Below are 18,604 nucleotides of genomic sequence, written 5' to 3'. Positions count from 1 at the left end.
CCTAGGGAAAAAAATGAATTATTTCTACCCTGATGGCTTTCAACCAACTAATATTTAGACCAGAAGCGACAGGTATGGTGTCTAGTTTAACTAGTTTATATTTAATAACGTTTATATTTAATTTTTTAATGCATCTGTCCCAAATAGCAAAATAAGAGTTAACTTTTTGCTTATTTAAGGGACAGTGGGATAGACTTGCATATATGGGAAATGAAAGATTCCTGGGTCCATCATTACCTGGAAGTACCAGCTGTCTACTCAGAAAGCACACGATAGTTTCTAGCATCTAAGTATAGCCCCTACAACTTTGGTAGGTCTTTCTTTTCCCATAACTGACCAAACATTTATTTTCAATGTTTTGTTAGTGTTGTTGCCACCTTGATAGCAGAGGGCTTAATTTTTCTACATATTTTCAGATAACTTTGCAAGAAATTGGTGCTGCTAGGAAACCGTTTGTGGTAGAGGAGGCTAATAGTTGGCAATCTGGATTGATCATATAACCTTCATGGGGCTTCTCTCCCTGACCATATTAACTGGGTTTTTCTGTCTTCTGAAGTAGAGGCAGTGGAGAGTTTTTTTTTGAGATACCTATAACTATTCTGTCTTGACATACCGGATCATGCTTTCTTTTCATGGCAAAGCACGCACCTTCCTGGTGGAAATCTAAAACTGGCGCCCGAAATCTTCCAGGCAGACTGGGAGTATGGTCTATTTCTAAATGTGTATATCATATTCTGGGCTCCTGGATGTTAGGAATTAGGAACAGCTATTAAGTGGAATCTAGAGTAATAGAAAAATAATTAATGCTGGGTGGTAAATAGGAAATAAGTTTAACAGATTTTTATTCCTCAGAGTTCATCCCTGACTTCATATCCATTCTACTTGTAGTTCTGAGGATTAGTCAGCGAGAGTGTCAAGTAGTTTTTGCTTGTGTGTCACACTGGTATGGGTTTACTTTTTTTGGGGTAATAGTTAATATGCATTTGTAAAACAAGTATTGCATTCCAAGTTCTACATATATATTTTTTCTTCCTTGTAAAATAGTTCGAGTTCGGAGAAAATCGAGGCGGCGATCACAGTGGGGTAAAGGAATTATTAAGAAAAGGAAAGTCAATAATTTAAAAAAAGATGAAGAGGACACCAAATTTGCAGACTATGAGAATCATACGGAGGGCAGGAAATTGCTAGAGAACGGAGAATTTGAGGTAAGCACTGACTGCCATGAAGAAAATGGAGAGGAGACTGGAGACTTGTCTATGACTAATGATGAATCATCATGTGACGTCATGGACATGGACCAGGGGCAGAGGCTTAACAGTGGAGCGGGCACAAAAGAGAACTTTGCATCTACCGAAGAGGAAAGTTCCAACGAGTCTCTCCTCGTCCACAGCAGCAGTTCTCTAAATCCAGGACAGACTTCTGGGAAAGAGCCTTTCCTTAAAGGAAGTTGTCTCAATGGCGAGGCCTCCACTGACAGTTTCGAAGGAGTCCCAGCTCTGGAGTGTCAGAACGGCAAAGCAGAAGTAGTTCCTTTCTGTAGTAATGGGGATAAATGTAGCTCTGAACAGAAGATTCTTCTGGAGGACCAGTCAAAAGAGAAACCAGAAGCTTCTAATGAAAATCATGGAGATGATCCTGAGAAACTAGAAGCACTGGAATGTAGCAATAATGAGAAGTTAGAACCTGGCCCCGATGTGGAGGTTAAAGACCCAGAACTGGATAAAGAAGGTAGAGATAATATTTCAATAAATCTTCTGAAGTTTTAAACTCCAGAGTTAATTAATTGCATATTTTGTCTAGCCCTCAGTAACAATGGTTGCCAAATAACTATACCCCTTTGAAAATCTGTTAAAGTTTTCTAGTTTCTAGTTTCCCTACAAAAGTATGCACATACATACTAAATTTTGGTGAACATTTCAAAAGGTTTATGTTTCAGAATGCTTTGCTTTCCTGGCCGCTTACACTTCTGGCTCCCACCTGATTATCATCCCTATTCTAATGGATTTATGACTAAAAGTTGAATACATCCACAGGTGTTAAGAAGATGGTGTTCTAACAAAAGAATTACTGGGATGGGGTGCGGGTGGGGTGGTCTGCGATGACTTAGATACTACAGCAGTGTGGTATATTCAAGTCATGTAGACCACATTAAATTATCACTCCTGTTCATTATAATCATGTGACTGACTCTCCAACCCTGTTTTTTCACTTTTTAAATGAAACTTGAGAATGGTGTCACTGCAGTGACCACAGATGTCATGTATATTAATTGCCTCTCCTGGTACCTGGCATGTTCTGAGGAGTATTCATTCCAGGTAGTATTCATTCATCACTGGTAGTTGAATCTGAGGGATGTTTAGCCTAAGAGGCTCCATTGCTTTGTAGGGCCAGTGGTAGAGGAAGGTAGCAGAACTCTCGCTGTCAAATTTGCCTTGTTCTCCCAGTGAGAGCACTCTGCCAGCTCCTGACCTCCTGTGCTGTGTAACTCTTTTAAGAAGCAGCAGAAATGGGGAGTTGAGGATCTCTAGCCCTGCTTTGTTTATCATTATCCTTTAGCCCATTGCGGGATGGGGTGAGTTAGAGATCTATACAATCCCATATACATTTTCTTCTTATATGAGGCTCTCTTGAAATTTTGTCTAAAAATTGTGCTAAGTTGTGTGGAATATACACTTTAGCCTGGGATTTGTATTAAGTGGAAAAAGGTTTTGCTGATAGTTTTTTGAGCCCTCTAGCAGAATCAGGAAGTAGGAAGATATTACTCAAAGTCTTAGAATTCTTTTAATGGATAAAGAGAGATGTACTGTTCTTAAATATTCTTAAATAATTTTTCTTCTATATTTAATAATAGAAAATAGTTTTAAAATCTGTATTTATTCTAGGCTGTCATATAGACGGAACTTTAAAAAATGTGTTAAGCTAAGGTTAAGTAATGAATGGGACAGAGTGGAAAAAAGGGAGAGAGCTACATGATGCGGCAGAATGGGTTTGAGGGGAGGAGTCCTTTTTAATACAACTTTGCTATGAGGTTTTAGTAAGCTTGCAGAAAAGGTTTAAAAGGTTCAGTTGGTGATCTGAAAGTGTTAAAGATATTTGTTGTGTACAAGCTTTACCTGAAGTTCTCATTTGTAACTGTCGGGGCAGTGTTACCTAACAGTGGTTTCTAATCGAAGTTCTCAGGCCTCTAGAAGGCAATGGATGTAATAATGAGTATCAGTATGGTCTTAACAAAATTCCCATTTTAATTGAACTATAAATCAAGTCTTTCATTCTAAAGGCTGTCTGAAATATAAAATGTCTCTGATGTATTGTGGAATATGCTTTTGAAGGCAACATTTTGATTCACTACTTGCCTATATAGCAGGCACTGATGAGAAGGATTTGTTTAAAGACGGGGATAAGGAGGGAGAAGGAAAGTTCTTCTTAGTCTTGTTGACATGGGCCAGGTCCTGTATAAAATTCTGAAATAGTCTAAGTTCGTCTTCGTGTTCCTTCCCCTCGGCCTCCTCTTAGAGTACTCCTACTTAGGGGAGCACAGGGCTCAGTGGTCTACCTCCTCTACTCACATAAGTGCCTGGTGCTGTCAAGTTATGCTCAGCCACCTCAAACCCCACCCCTCCTACCCAGTACATTTTATCTCAGCAAGATTTGGGAGTAAAGTAATTAGGTTACACTAATTCACTCTAAGCTAGGAAAGATCACTAGCCCTGTTACACCTTTAATGGATCTAGATTTTTAAGAAATAAATGTTATAACCCAGATCAATTTAGAATAGAATTCTAGGCAGTGTAATAGAGAAAAATAAGAAATTTCAGGCAATGTTCAGGAAAATGTTTTACATTAGGAGGCAGATAGGTAGACAGGTTGGCCTCATTTTGTTAGTGTCTGATTTTGTAGGTAGCTTCTCCTCTTCCAGCTCTGAAAGCTCCAAATTTTAAAATGATGGATATCACAAAGAGAGTGAAAGCTGTTTATTAGTTAGTGATTAGAGATAAAGATTGCTTTTATCTTCCTTTTAGTGGATATATTTATTAGATGATTTTCTAGTATGACTTGGCTTTCATAGTTGAGTTTTAGTTCTCTTTAATTTGGGTTACTTATCCTTACCACACACACACACACACACACACACAAATCATTTATCGCTGACACTGTTATTCCAAAATGAATACATTCTTATTCCAAAAAGGATTTATGGTGGATAAATGAGTTTATAGTTGGCTAAGCCTAATTCTTCTTAACTTTTACTTGCTGCAGTGCATTCTTTTTTTCTCAATTGTAGGTGCTTCTAAAGTAAAGAAATATCGTAAGTTAATTTTAGAACAGGCAAAAGCAACAACCCTGGAGCTGGTTCCAGAAGAGCCATCTGAGCCTGTGCCACCTCTTATAGTTGATCATGAGAGATTGAAGGTAAGTTTAGCTATTCCCAGGCAGTTTTAAATGAATGGAAGGAGATTTGAATATGTTTTGTAGGCTACTGAATAAAACTAGTCTTGATAATTTTTTCTCTCTTTATTGAGTAAGGTAGTACATATGTGTCCTTATCCCCCCATTCCCTCCCCAACCTCCACCCCAACTCATGCCCTCACCCCCCTGGTGTCTATGTGTCCATTTTTTGCTTTAACTAGGAACATATGTGCTTTGGGCTTCTGGTAAAAAGTTATGGCGCTGGCTGGGTTGCTCAGTTGGTTGGAGCATTGTCCTATACACCAAAAGGTTGTGGGTTTGATTTCCAGTCGGGCACATACAGGAGGCAATCGATTGATATTTCTCTCACATCAATGTTTCCCCTCCCTCCCTCCTTCCTTCCGCTTCTCTAAGAGTCAATAAAAAACATACACATATCCTTGGATGAGAATTAAAAAGAAAAGAGTTATGTATGCTTTGTGGGGTTTAGAAAAATGAGAATTATCTTGGTTATAAACTAAGCCCTAGAATCTTCTAAACTCAATGTCAGTGTTACACCTGTGTCTATTACCTAGCATTGAATATATAATTGTTTCAGTTTGAATAGTGAAATCAAACTTTATTGTTTTTCTAATTTTTCTTAGAAATTGCTTGATTTGTTGGTAGATAAAAGCAACAATCTGGCAGTTGATCAACTTGAGAGATTATATTCTCTTCTTAGTCAGTGCATCTATCGTCACCGAAAAGATTATGACAAATCACAACTTATTGAGGTAAGTGCCTGGTTCATCTGTTGAGCAAATAGATAAGTGCTTTTATGTGTCCAAAGGAAATGTTATTTTAGTCTAGATCTTTTGTCAAGTAACTGAAAAATGTTTTGGAGAATTAAGATTAAGAGAGTCAGTAAAAGTTATAATTTGAAGAACGAAGTCTTTCGTACTATTTTGTCTCAGGACAGAAAATAATCTGGGATTTTTTTTATCAAAACACAGAAATGCATGGTTCTGGGTTGACACAAAATAGCAGGTGACAATTCTTCCCTCCCTTGCTTATCACTGAGTAGGTGTATTATGCAGGCTTGTTGAATGTGGGTGTGGCCACTCACTGTCTCCAATGCTCCTCTAGGCAGCTACTGCTGATTGAAAGGAGTTGACATGGGAAAAAAAAAAGAAAGAGGTTGACATGGGCACTGGGACCTATTGGCCATCCAGTTAATGGTTAGAAGGAAACTTAAAAGTCATTTCATTTAATCAGATTTAGTTCTGTAAAATAGCCATGTGAAGGAATAGTTGTCCTTTGCTTAGATACTTTAGCGGTAAACTATTCCGTTTCTAAACAACTTTCGGCTATAAGAAAGTTCTTCCTTATAAATATGAACTTATATCTTTGGTCATATAAATTACATCATGAAGCCACACTTCTGCTTTTTGAGTTCATCTGAGCAAATGTAATCCCTCATCTACTCATTAACTGGCTAAGTGATTTAATTAGACTATTTTTGCTCATTTGCCTGTTAGTTTGTTTATCTGGTGATCTAGTTATTAAATATTTATTAAGGATCTACTGTTCTAGATACTGTGCTTGGTGTTGGGGATGCAAAAATTGATTAAGACAATGTCTCTGCTCTCTAGGAGCTTTTCTAAAAGAGTAAGGATTTATATGTAAAGGAAGTGATTATTTTCAATATGTAATAAAGAATACTGATTGGATTTGAATCAAGTAAGAGAGCATTTAAAGATTGTAATCACATTGTCACATTTTTATGAATTTATACTGTCATTACACAATATCCTATCTAATAAAAGGGTAATATGCAAATTAACCATCACTCCATCACAAAGATGGCAGCACCCATAGCCACAAAATGGCGGCGCCCAGTGCCCTCAGCCCTGCTGGAGTCCCCCAGTCCTGGGGGAGCGACTGCTGAGAGCGGGCAGCGTGAGCAGCCTGGCGGGATGCTTGCTTCGTCGCCGTGGTGATGAGGCAAGCGTCCCCACCTTGGCCGCGGAGGGCCTCTGGGCTATGGAGAGCCTCTGGGCAGCGGGCGCGGAGCGGCAAGGCCCCACAGAGAGCAGAGAACCATGGGGAGTGGGCGTAAGCCATCAGGGCTCCCGGATTGGAGAGGTTGCAGGTTGGGCTGAGGGACCCACCACCCGTGCATGAATTTTGTGCACCAGGCCTCTAGTCTATATATATATATATATATATATATATATATATATATATATATATATATATATATATATATATAAAAAAGGCTAAGCGACTGGCCAACCGGCTGGTAGGTATGATGCACAACTGACCACCAGGGGGCAGATGCTCAATGTAGGAGCTGCCAAGTGACAGCAACTTTGCAGAGTGCCCTCTTACACTCTGGGACCCCTCGGGAGATGTCAGACTGCCAGAGGGACCCCACTCACTTGCAGACACCCTTTGAGCCATAGCCCCAGGTGTAGCCAGCCGGGAAGGGACCACAGGAGGTTAGCTCCAGGGTGTGTCTGGCCCGTCTTGCCCTGCCGGCCAACTTCTAATTAATTTCCTTTCAATGTGCACGAATCTGTGCACCAGGCTTCTAGTATAGAAATAATAAGAAAGCACAAATGAGAAAATAAAAACATCACCCATGTTATCCCACCTAGAAGAAACTTAGTCAGTGGTAATCTTTTGTAATAATTTCCGTCCTTTAAAAAAAATGTCTAGATGTACATGACGTGTGTTTAATTAAAGTTTAAAAATCTATATGAACATAAGCATGTTCATATAGATTTTTAAATTGGGAGCATAGTGTATAGCCTGGCTTTTTTCCTACCCAGGAAAAAAGCTCTTAGGAGGAGTGATTTTGGTTGTTCATATAGAGGAACTTTTTGATCAGATTATAATGTTAGTTTAGCCTATTCTACAGAATGTAGACTATAATATCTTCGGAGGTGGAAAACTAAATGTATTAGATATATTTGATAATTGCCCATCAGAATGAAATGTGTGGGGTAGAGTTCTTTACCTTTTTTCCTTATTTCAGAGCTTCTTTGTTCACATTGACACTTGATTAGCTTGAAAGGATTGGATGCTCTTCAGCAATGAAACATACTTCAGTGTGGCACTCGGAGCCCTGTTATCTAGGGGCCTTCGTCAAGAGAGGAGGGATCTGTGGTACAGTCACCAGTCAGTGGCATTCTTGGTGGGGGTGATGGCAGTGACTCCTGGCTTTTTCCCCCCCTAGCTCTGGTTGAGTGAATAACAGTGGGATCAGGGTGTATTCTACTTCGGGTACAAGTTTTACTATACTTAACGCATCCATTTTGCTTTGGGCATTAGTTGAATGTAATGAGTAAGAAAGGGCTCAGGCTCTGGAGTGAGTCTACCTGCATTCATATCCTGACTCTGCTACTTATTAGTTGACAAATTATCTGTACATACAAACTTTTTAGCACAGTATCTGTAGTAAGTACTTGTTGAATGTTAACGAGTGTCATCCTCATCAGCCTACATGTAAAATGTGGAAGTGTCTGGGGCAGATAGTCTTACAGAGTAGCTTTGGTATTGTAATCAGAAAAATACTTAAAGCTTAACGTGTATCTAAAATTCTTTAAAAAGTTAAACTTCCCCATAATAATGTGTCCTTCCTTTAATAGATGACATGTGCTTTTTTTTTCTCTTATAGGAGATGGAAAGAACAGTTCATACATTTGAGACATTCCTATGAACTTTTCAAGATGAGTGGTTTATCCTCTCCAATCTGCTCCTGACAGAGCAGTCTTCTGAGCCATTCAATTTCAAATTGCACCAATCACGGGCAGAGCCTAGGTGTAAAGTGCTCTCTCTCTCTCATTCTTTCTCTCTGTTGAATTTGGTGCTATTGTCTCAGGTACCTGAAACCAACCAGCCTACAAGAACCAAACAGAACTTCAGAAACGTGTTGTATTTTCCACAAGTAAAAAAATACAACCCACAGATTGGAGACTTTGGTGCTACAGAAACTGCTCTCACTTCTGCTCCTCTGTTCGGGCACTCTCTTCCGGAGACTTCTCTCGCAGGGAGCAGGCCGGAAACGGGAAACTGGATCCAGGGGCAGTTCTAACTGTTGAATTGTTTAAACAGTGGGCAACCTGTTCTATTTTTTCTCTTTTCTACCCCTTTTATCATATTTGTTTCTATTTTTTTCCTCTGGGTAATGGACTGAAACCTGCTTAAGAGTTGGCTATGGTATATTCTGATGGGAAACTGAAGAAACTGGATGAAATTAGATTCGGCTCTTTAGAACTGCCTTTAATGTGCCTTTTTATTCATTTGAGAAAGATAAGGCTAAACAAAAGGATGGGCTTGTTTGTAGCAAATGAATTAGAATGTTTTCTTTGGTCACAACCTTAAAAATGTTTGATACTCTGTGTCATTAAGAGGCAACCAGTGTTTTGGTATAAAATGCCTATCTTGTTTTCAGAACTCAGTCAAGATACTTGGTATGCCACATAATATATTAAAAAGGTAAGTTTTCCTGAATGGTCTGTTTCTGTTTTAAAAACACATAATAAAACAAATACAAAAAGAATCCACAGTCCACTAAAAACACACACACTTTTCTGTATTGCTGACAATGATGACCAGAAATAGATAGATAGCAGACATTCTTCCTTCTGTCAGCGCAATTTACTAGTTACTCATGTTTGAGTTCCCGAGATGATTTTCATGTACAATAAATTGGTACTGTTTTGTTTTAAAGCCAGGGCTTGCCAAATGGACAGAAAAGAGAGGAATTCGTCAGGAGCTTCATAAAATTAATTTTCTATATGCATAGCTGCAAGTGAGCTCCGGTGTGTTTCTTGGAATAACAGTATTAAATGTTTAAACCCCGTACCCTCAGCTGAACCTTCCCACAGCTGTTCATGATTGGAACCCATTTTGGATCTTGTTGAACGATTTCTGTGATTGTACTTACCTAAAATTAATTATGGGTCACTAGTTTTACGAAACTTTCTATAAATTTGGGAGACACAGTCTAGGCAGGTGCAAAGAGGCAAAAGGGAGTGCAGTGACATTTTTTTATCAGATGATTTTTAAACAAAAAAGTAGAAAATTTTGACAAGTTGGCTTGATATCTTCATTCATTGTAGCTGTTAGCTGCAGGCGTGTCTTTATATGCAACACGTGTAGTTTGCGTTTTAATTAGAGCCAATGCTCTTGGACTACTGCAGAGATCCCGAGCTACCTCAGCTTTTTGTATGTTAGTTACCAACAGTGTTTACAGAGGCCTGTAATCACTTTGCCACCGTTTACACGCTGAAGCTAAGGTACTTGTCTCCTGGCTCTGGCTGTGCCGTGTGCTGGATGCCAGCACAGCAAGCCGCCGCGGCCATGGGCTGCCGCAGTAATCCCCAGTGCTGCTTTGCATTAGCAGAAACATTTTACGCCTTCTAGTTCTCACTTTGTTTTTTGAAAAATGCCACTTGTTTTCTATATACCTAGTCTAAATTTTTCATAATATTCAGTTAGTCATATAATTCAAGATGCTACCCATGTAGACACACTGTATTTTTAAGGTGGGCAAGTGCGATTAACGATGAACCATTTTAAAGGGGAGGTTATTTGAAACCTCTAATTTGATTATTGGGAGGATTAACATGCTTTCTTTAGTATTTATTACCATCATGCCAGTTCAGACTATTTTGCTGTCTAATACATTAGCATTTTGTATTTTGATGGAAATTGTTACAGAATTTAAAGATTTGATGAAGAAATAAGATGTAGCAGATTTTTTGTAGCAAGTTTCTGGTAAAAGGGTTTTTTGCAAGTCTCAGGTTCTTGCTGCACTATTTTTGTTTAAATATTTATTCCAGTTACTCTAAATCAGAAACATTCTGTTCAAGTAACAGCAGCACTTGTGAAAGGAAAAGTAAAAACGCACATGTTGTTAGTAAGTTACTAAATTTGTACAAGTTTATTAAGATTTTAGCCATCAGTGAGTTTGACAAGGAAATTTATTTATGTTCAGCATTAAAATGCTTCCAAAAGATCAAATTTTTAAAAACCTTAACCTTAATATAGATGGAGAAATAGGAGGCAACCTCAGTGTGATAGGAACTGCCACTTTGAACAGTTTAGGTCTTAAAGAGAAAGCCAATCAAACGCCAAGGGGAAAAAATGAGCTTCAGCTCCCTTCTTCCCCAAAGGAAACACGCTATATCCGTTCTGCTTATTTTACAGATATCTGGTGGTTCTATAGTTTAAAGCAGCTTGTGAAATTATCCAAGTGGACTCAATTTTGTTTACCTTTCTGTAAATTCTTAATTTTTGCATTGGCAAAAATATGTACAAATTGACCTCTGTTCTTATTTCCTATTGTGAGCATTATAAATGATGAGCTCCTGTGTAAAACCTTGCTCTCAGATCAATGAAATGTGTGTTGCAGCACAGCCCAACAATAGCTAATGCTCAGCTGTGGGGACCGCGGGAGCTGTTTGAAGAGATGGAACCGCACTAGGATTGAAACTGATGGCTGTGGAATTAATTGTGTTTTTGAGCTTGAATCTCACCTGTGATTAATTTGTTTTGTTTTGCTTTATGTCCTTTCATGACTTGATTTTTCTCATATGCCAATGTATTTGTAGGGTTACTGGATTTTGTTTTAGGGAGTGGGGTCATAATATCCTCCCACTTTTTGATTAAGTTGGTTCAGCTATGGTGCTATTCAGTATCGTCAGTGTCAGGTCCCGTAGCTGAATGCCATTGTTGTTATAATTATCATTTGTAATCACATTGTAAGCTTGAATTTGGGCTTGTACCTGCATCTTTTGTATTTTGTACATTCGGTTGTTTAGACTTTGGGAGTCATTTTTGGTTTCAGTCATGTGTGTCTACTTTGTAGATTTAAGTAGACTTCATCACGAGGGTCTATTTTGGGTTTGTAGTTTATTTAGAATTGTGCTAAATTGATGTTTTGCATTTGACTTCATTTTACATTAGTTTGAAGTAAATTATTTAATTTTTGAATTCTGGAATTTTGAACATTTACTGTAATTTGTAATATAACTGCTGTGAAATACTTGAATAAAGATGACAAGAAAAACATGTCTTTCTGTAGCTTAATCATGATTCCTGTTGGCTGCAAATACACTAGTACTTTTCTAGCTGAAAGCCTTATTTTGCAACTAGAGCATCCAAAAATTTTTGTTGTTTCTTTTAGATTTTAGTATCCCTCAGTATATTTTGGCAGCCTTCAGTATATTTTAGCTAAAGGATTTTGTATTAAGAAAGTGTGGTTTTAATTTAAGTTGAAGATTGTCTAAAATTTGTTGTATAGAAGCAAATGGATTACTTCTAAAATCTGTTTTTCCTGTTGAAAGACTATGCTACAGTAGACGATTGGGTAGTATGGTTTACTTATTTTATAGTGTTTTCCCTTTGAGCGTCACGCAGTTGTCAGTATACTCTGAACAGTACATGGAATTTAACTATAGAGGGAGATTTCATACCAGAATTTGAAGGGCTTGTTGCTTCCAGTGAATAGAACGTTCTGGCGTCACACGGCCCCTGTTTCTGCCGTCTACTATGAAACCTTTCTACCTTCCAAGATTGGTATGCTAATCTTCCTCCATGTCAGTGTCTGTTTTCCTTTTAATCACAGTAAAAAGGAGCTGGTTGAATTTGAATAAGACTTTTTTTTTTGCAGATTGTATAATTTTTACTTTTGGCTGTGTGTCTACAGGGGTACCTCGGAGATATTGGGGTTCCATTCCAGATCACTGTGATAAAGCCAGTATTACAGGAAAATGAGGCTTATGAATTTTTTGGTTTCTCAGTGCATATAAAGTTTTGTTTACACTATATGTACTATAGTCTATTAAGTATACAATAGCATTATGTCTAAAAAAACAGTGTACATATCTTAACTTAAAAATATTTATTGGTGCCCTGGCTGATGTTGCTCAGTTGGTTGAGCATTGTCCATGCATGGAAAGGGCTCCGGTTTGATTCCGGGTCAGGGCACATGCTCAGATTTCAGACTCGATCCTTGGTAGGGGACATGCGGGAGGCAACCAATCTATGTTTCTCTTTCACATCCATGGTTCGTTCTCTCTCTCTGTTTCTCTCCCCCTCCCCTTCTCCCCCCTTCCCAAATCAATAAAAACTTATTAAAAATGCTTTAGTGCTAAAAATGCTAACCATCATCTGAGGCTTCAGTGAGGTGTAATCTTTTTGCTGGTGGAGGGTCTTAACATTCAATTTGTAGAAAATGCAATATCTGCAAAGCACAATAAAGTGAACCTCAATAGAACGAGGTGTACCTGAATATCAAAAGACTGATAATGATAAACCTGGGAAGCATATTTGAAAAATTGTATTTAAATGTTTAGATAAGGAATTTATAGCTGCATTTGAATCTCAATCGAGTTTTTAGGGCTCTGGAGATGAAGTTGGATTTATTTGTCCAGCTTTAGTTTCCATTGGACTCAACATTACAGTCAAGTGAAAGGCTAATCTTTAAATATCTACTTCATGTTATCCCTGTGGCCTAGCACCTGCAAAGTTACCTGTTGTCTTTTTGAAAATATATTAATTCCCTCTGTCACACATGCAGTGATAGGGCTTTTATGTCCTAGGCACTATGATACATATGTTCTCTGTCTTTAGCTCATAGTCTGCTAGGGGAGGCTGGTGCATGTAACAGTAGTAAGGACTCAGTGCGCAAAGGGCTGTAAGAGGAACACTGTTGTTCAGAGTTCTGAGAAGGGAACCGAGTTATTCTTTTAGGAATGGGGAGAATGAGATAAGGTTTTAGAAGAGAGTTGACATTTTATTTGTTCTTTGCCTCTTTTTGGCTTTTCTAGTGTCTAGCCCCACCTTACCCAAACTTTTCCTTGGTTTTTGGGACCCCTTACATTACATCATATCACTTTATTCAGACCAGTCACTCTGGAATATCTTTATCTTGACTTGTTCAGATCTCATTAATGGCTGGACTTAGATTCAATACCTGCTTCACTTATGTTTCAGAGCTCTTAGAGAATTGCTTTGTGTCTTTTGTGCAGGACTTTCAGTTGCAGTCAGTGGGAGAGAGAGGATATACTCACTCAATCTCAACCAGAACCAGACGTTACTTTATTTCTTGGTTACTTTGTAAAAATGTCCTGTCTTTCCTCCTATTTGTCAGAACGCATTACCTGTTTTGTTTATTAACTTTTATATTCTTTCTAGTTTAATGTACATTTGTAAGGTGATTTTATCTAGTTCTTTCCTGAGTTATTTCACATCCTTCATGAGTTTTTCTAATTCTGGTTTATATTGTTCTTTCATTCTTCTATCACTGTTTTTTTGTCCTTTTGCTAGTTTTGAACTGGCAGGTCATACTTTTCAGTGTTTGTAGGCATGTCTTCTGGAGGGCTGCGACTGCTCACAGGGGCTGCTTTTGTTTTTTCCTCGTAATGTATTTATATGGGATTTCCCCTCAGTCCTCCACTGCTCTTTTTTATATGAAATTCCTTGCTTTCAGAAGGAAGCCTGAAGTTCATGGCTCTGGAGCGCTCTCTTCTGTTATTTTTGTGAAGAGTTTAAATGCCTGACTGCCTACTTTCAGAAATCTCCTGGCTTTGTTCCCCTCCCTACTTCATTCAGCATCTCTCTTTTGTCCCTGTGCTGTTCAGTTTAGATTCTGTCCCTAACAGTCTGGTCTTCGTGTGGGGCTTGGTCCTGAAGGGGAGCTCTGGCTGGTTATTCTTGAGAATCCACAAGACTCGTACTTCCCACAGAACCCCTGCCCTCACTCACCTGAGAGCTGGAGTCCGCCCAGGGCCGGATGCTATTCTCCACTGGCCTCTACCTCACCCCAGCTTTCCTGGGCGTCCCTGGGGAGTGTGTGTGTGTGGGGGGGTTCCTTATTTCCAATGGATGCCGAAGACTCTCCTCTGCTTCCTTCCTCACACGTGGCTGCGCGGGCTCATAGGTGTACGTGGTTGGCTCCTACCCACTTGGGATTTGGCGTTCTGGAGATTCCTTGCTATTTAGACGTTACCTGTGAGCCTTTGAATTTTTCATGCTGATTTCTCTGTTTTTAATGGGAAATTCGGGATGATTAAAAAAACCCCACACCTGTTATTGCCACCATCCTATCCCTTAGTTACTTTGATGAGAGGTGTGCTCTTCCGCGAAGAGTGAAGGCTTCTGGGTAGGAAGTCTAAGGGGAGAATGAGGTTTAGAATATTCATGGGAATGGAAAGGGTGCTCTCAGAGCAGGTGAGAAGGAAGGAAGGGCCCGGGGAGGGTGGGACCATGTATTAGCAGCAGGCCAGCCTTTGTGAGTGTACCCTGCAGGTGTCACCCACACTGCAGAGGAAGCTGGCAGTGGGTCAGAACTACAGTTAGGAGTGTAGGCGTGCCTTGTTGGTGCATTGAGGCCCCAGCGTGTTATAGGTGTTTGAGATCGCAGGTTAAAAAAAGTGTCAGTGTCAGATGCAATGTAATGAATTTGGTCCCTACAAGTTATTAAATGCTTTGGAATTTCCAGTTTCCTCACAAATAGAAAGTCAGTGAGCAGTACTCTAAAATTGTATATTGTCGTGGGATCTCAAGAGCCACAGTAAAACCAAAGACTTAAGAAACTTTGGAACGAGTTTTCTTAAAAAGCACACGACTAGCCCACGCCGGGTGCGTATGGCTCTCTACATTCAGCACTTTCCTAACGCTCTCACTGTGGCGGCAAAGCAAACTTAATTTTGATATGAGATAGCATTATTTGTAAACATTGTGTGTAGTTACTTTCCTGATAGCTTAACATTTTTTGAGAAAGTGTTGGAAATTAATGATAAATTTCTATTTTAGCACTTTAATGAGTGCAAAGCTTTTTAAACAAGATTTTGCAAATAGAATGTGTTTTTTTTAAAGCAAATGTGGCCCTAACTGGTTGGGCTCAGTGGATAGAGCGTCGGCCTGTGGACTGAAGGGTCCCGGGTTCGATTCCAGTCAAGGGCACATGCCCGGGTTGCAGGCTTGATCCCCAGCAGGGGGCGTGCAGGAGGCAGCTGATCAATGATTCTCTCTCATCATTGATGTTTCTATCTCTCTCTCTCTCCCTCTCCTCTCCTCTCTAAAATCAATAAAAAATATATTAAGCCCTAACCGGTTTGGCTCAGTGGATAGAGCTTCGGCCTGCGGACTGAAAGGTCCCAGGTTCTATTCCGGTCAAGGGCATGTACCTTGGTTGCGGGCACATCCCCAGTAGGGGGTGTGCAGGAGGCAGCTGATTCGATGTTTCTCTCTCATCGATGTTTCTAACTCTCTATCCCTCTCCCTTCCTCTCTGTAAAAAATCAATAAAATATATTTAAAAATATATATATATTAAAAAAATGAAAAAAAATAAAGGAAATATGACAACCCACAAGTAACATTATACGTGATATGTTACTGAAATAAAGGTTATTTGTGGTAGGAAGTCTCAAGTTCCTTCAAGTAGTTCAAGGCGACAGGAAGCTGTCCGCTCTGTAGCTCACCACAGCTCAATAAAGAAATGTCTTTAATAAGATTGTTTAAAATGGAGATTGTAGCAAAGAAAGGAATAATTGCCTGTCATGCTATAAGAAAAGCCACTTCACATCTTTGGGATGTTTCTTTACACCAATTTCCACATTTTTTGAACTTACATATCTCCGGAAACAAAACAGCAAAAGATCTTTTTATTAAAAAGCGTTTTTTTTTCTCTCCACATAGTCAAGATTTGATAGTTGGAATTGATGAAATGTCACCTCACTATTAACACAAATATTAAGTAGAATATCTTTGTTTTACTGCGATAGTTCCGTACGAGTACTGGAATGTGAAAGGTTTTGCGTTCTGAATATCGATGGGACAGTCATTGGTTTCGCTGTTCTTCACTACAGCTTACTTGCTGAGAAGATCGTCATGTTAAAAATTAAGTACAGAATGCCAGGAGCCTTTCCGGAAAATGTCAGGCCCCCCTTTTGCAGCCCTCATTGGTAGCTGGTTTGGGTATTTTAGTTGTTGTGTAGAGCAGTTATTAGGTAATGGTTTATTTCAAATCCCCCCCCCCCCCCATTTTTAAAATATCCTATCTGATAATAGAGTAACATGTAAATTACCATCACTCCGCTACGCCCACGATTGGGCGGCGGGAGGCTGGGGGGCGGGACTCAGGGTGGCCTATCCAGCCATTGAGAGGCACAGATCCGCTGCCACTGAGGGGAGCTACCCTGCTGTTGAGAGGCGCTGAGGGGGCCTGCCGCGGACACCCAGCTGCGCCTCTCAATGGCAGGGTAGCCAGGTGTCCACGGGAGTCCCGCCCCCTGTGCCTCTCAACAGTAGGGTAGCCCCCCTCAGTGGCTGCAGACCATCAAAAGTGTGGGAGCTGGGTGCCTGTCCACTGGTGCACCAGGCCTTTCAGAAGCCTCCGCTGAGCCGGAGACTTCTGACAGGCCTGGTGCACCAGCGGACAGGCACCCAGCTCCACCGCGAAAAGCGAAAGTGTGTAGGGGACCCTACACGTGCATGATTCAATCATGCACTGGGCCTCTAGTTAAGTATAAGAGATGCTAAGGACTTTGGGAGACTTAGAAAATTATAGTGAAACATATTTTTCTATATTCAGAAGAAGGATTTAGTTGACTTTGAAGAATACTGATTTTATTTCTTCTGCTTCAATGTGAAAATGTATCAATTTTTCTTAAATATTGTGGCAGTTCTGAAGATGAGGTCAGATGTATTGACCCCAGAATCCCATGTGATTATTTGAGCTTGTATCATAATTTAGAAGAGAAGTTTCCAAATAAGTTTTGCAAAACACTGCCTCGTGCATCCACTTCCTCGTGAAGTCAGGATGAGTGGTAGTCTGTTTTTGACTCTGAGAAATCCTATAGTAAAGAAACCTGTTTAATTTTGTTAAACCCAGTACTCCCCAATTTTATTTAGTCTCAAGACCTTGTATACAAATGTTTATTGCAGCATTATTCCTAACAGTTAAAGTGTGGAAGTAACCCACTGTCCATCGACTGAGAATGGATATCCTAAATGTATCCATTTTGATATCCATTTTATATACCGGTTCAGTGGAATATTATTTGATACACAATACAACAGAGATGAAACTTGAGAACACTCCGCTAAGCGAAAGAAGCCAGAGATAAGAGACCACGAACTGCATGGTTCCATTTATAGCAACTGTCCACACAGGCAGTCCACAGAGACAGAAAGGAGATCAGTGTGTGCTGTGGGCTGGGGCCGGGGAGGTGGGGTGTGACTGCGATGGGGACAGGTTTCTTTTTGAGATGATGCAAGTGTTCTGAAATTAGACAGTGGTGATGGCTGCTCAAACCCGATGAATTGTACACTTTAAAAAGATGAATTTCATCATATGTGAATTATATGTCATTAAAGCTGTTATTTTAAAAACTAGAGGCCCGGTGCACGAAATTTGTGCCTGAGTGCAGTTCCTAGGCCTGGCCGGCGATTGAAGTGTGAGCGTCTGGCATGGAAGGGCAGGTCCCAGCTGACCTCTGGGCCCTGGGCAGCACCTGGGCCCCCGCTTACACTCACCTTGGCCTGGCACCACCTGCTCACCTGCTCCACCATCCCGCCGTGGTCCCGCTCTTGTTGGAGCCTATCGGGGCCAGCAGCACCTTCACTGCCGCTTGCTGATGCCTGCCATGTTCCATGCCACCCCCTTGTGGTCAGAGCATGTCATTGAGAGTGGTTGAACTGGTCTCCCGGTCGAATGACCGCCCGAGGGGACAATTTGCATATTAGGCTTTTATTATATAGGATAACTATCTGAGAGAGGCTGTGGCAACAGCCAAGGTGAGGAGTAATCAGGGCTTGAAACAAGGCACTGGCGATGGAAAGGTGCTTAGAGAAAGCAGGAGGTGAAATCCAAATAATAATTGGATTTTTATTAACAGGATGCCTAGTCCCCAAGGCTCCTCTGCTGCACAGGTTTGCACTCGAGCAGTGGCCAGCGTCCCAGAGATGGAGGAATTCCGTATGCATAGTAGGTGAAGCCCTTTAACAAGAACGACTGCTGCTTGAGTCACCTGAAGGCTGCAGGGATGGCTAGAGCATGTGCAGAGCTGTGGCCTCGTCTTCCCACGTTTCATACTGGAAGTACGTTCAGGCTGCCGGTGGAGTTCGGGATACCTGTCACTACTCATCAGGGTGCGTGTTCTGTGGGCACAGGAGGACGTGGCCCTGGCCTGCAGGGA

General features: G+C 40.3%; 1 protein-coding gene across 1 annotated transcript in view; it reads left to right on the top strand.

The window, feature by feature from the left end:
- ATAD2B (ATPase family AAA domain containing 2B) overlaps positions 1 to 11,213 on the top strand; it is a 117,306-nt gene extending 106,093 nt beyond the window's left edge. The window contains exons 25-29 of the mRNA XM_054727877.1: positions 1,045 to 1,728; positions 4,283 to 4,410; positions 5,052 to 5,180; positions 8,069 to 8,889; positions 10,811 to 11,213. Of these exons, the coding sequence (XP_054583852.1) occupies positions 1,045 to 1,728; positions 4,283 to 4,410; positions 5,052 to 5,180; positions 8,069 to 8,110 (983 nt within the window). The 3' untranslated portion in view covers positions 8,111 to 8,889; positions 10,811 to 11,213. The remainder of the gene's footprint in view (positions 1 to 1,044; positions 1,729 to 4,282; positions 4,411 to 5,051; positions 5,181 to 8,068; positions 8,890 to 10,810) is intronic.
- The last annotated feature ends 7,391 nt before the right edge of the window (positions 11,214 to 18,604 follow it).

The sequence above is a fragment of the Eptesicus fuscus genome, chromosome 16 (assembly GCF_027574615.1).
Source record: "Eptesicus fuscus isolate TK198812 chromosome 16, DD_ASM_mEF_20220401, whole genome shotgun sequence".
NCBI classification, from domain to species: domain Eukaryota; kingdom Metazoa; phylum Chordata; class Mammalia; order Chiroptera; family Vespertilionidae; genus Eptesicus; species Eptesicus fuscus.
Note: the sequence above shows the minus strand (reverse complement) of the source record. Positions and strands in the feature narration are given on the sequence as shown.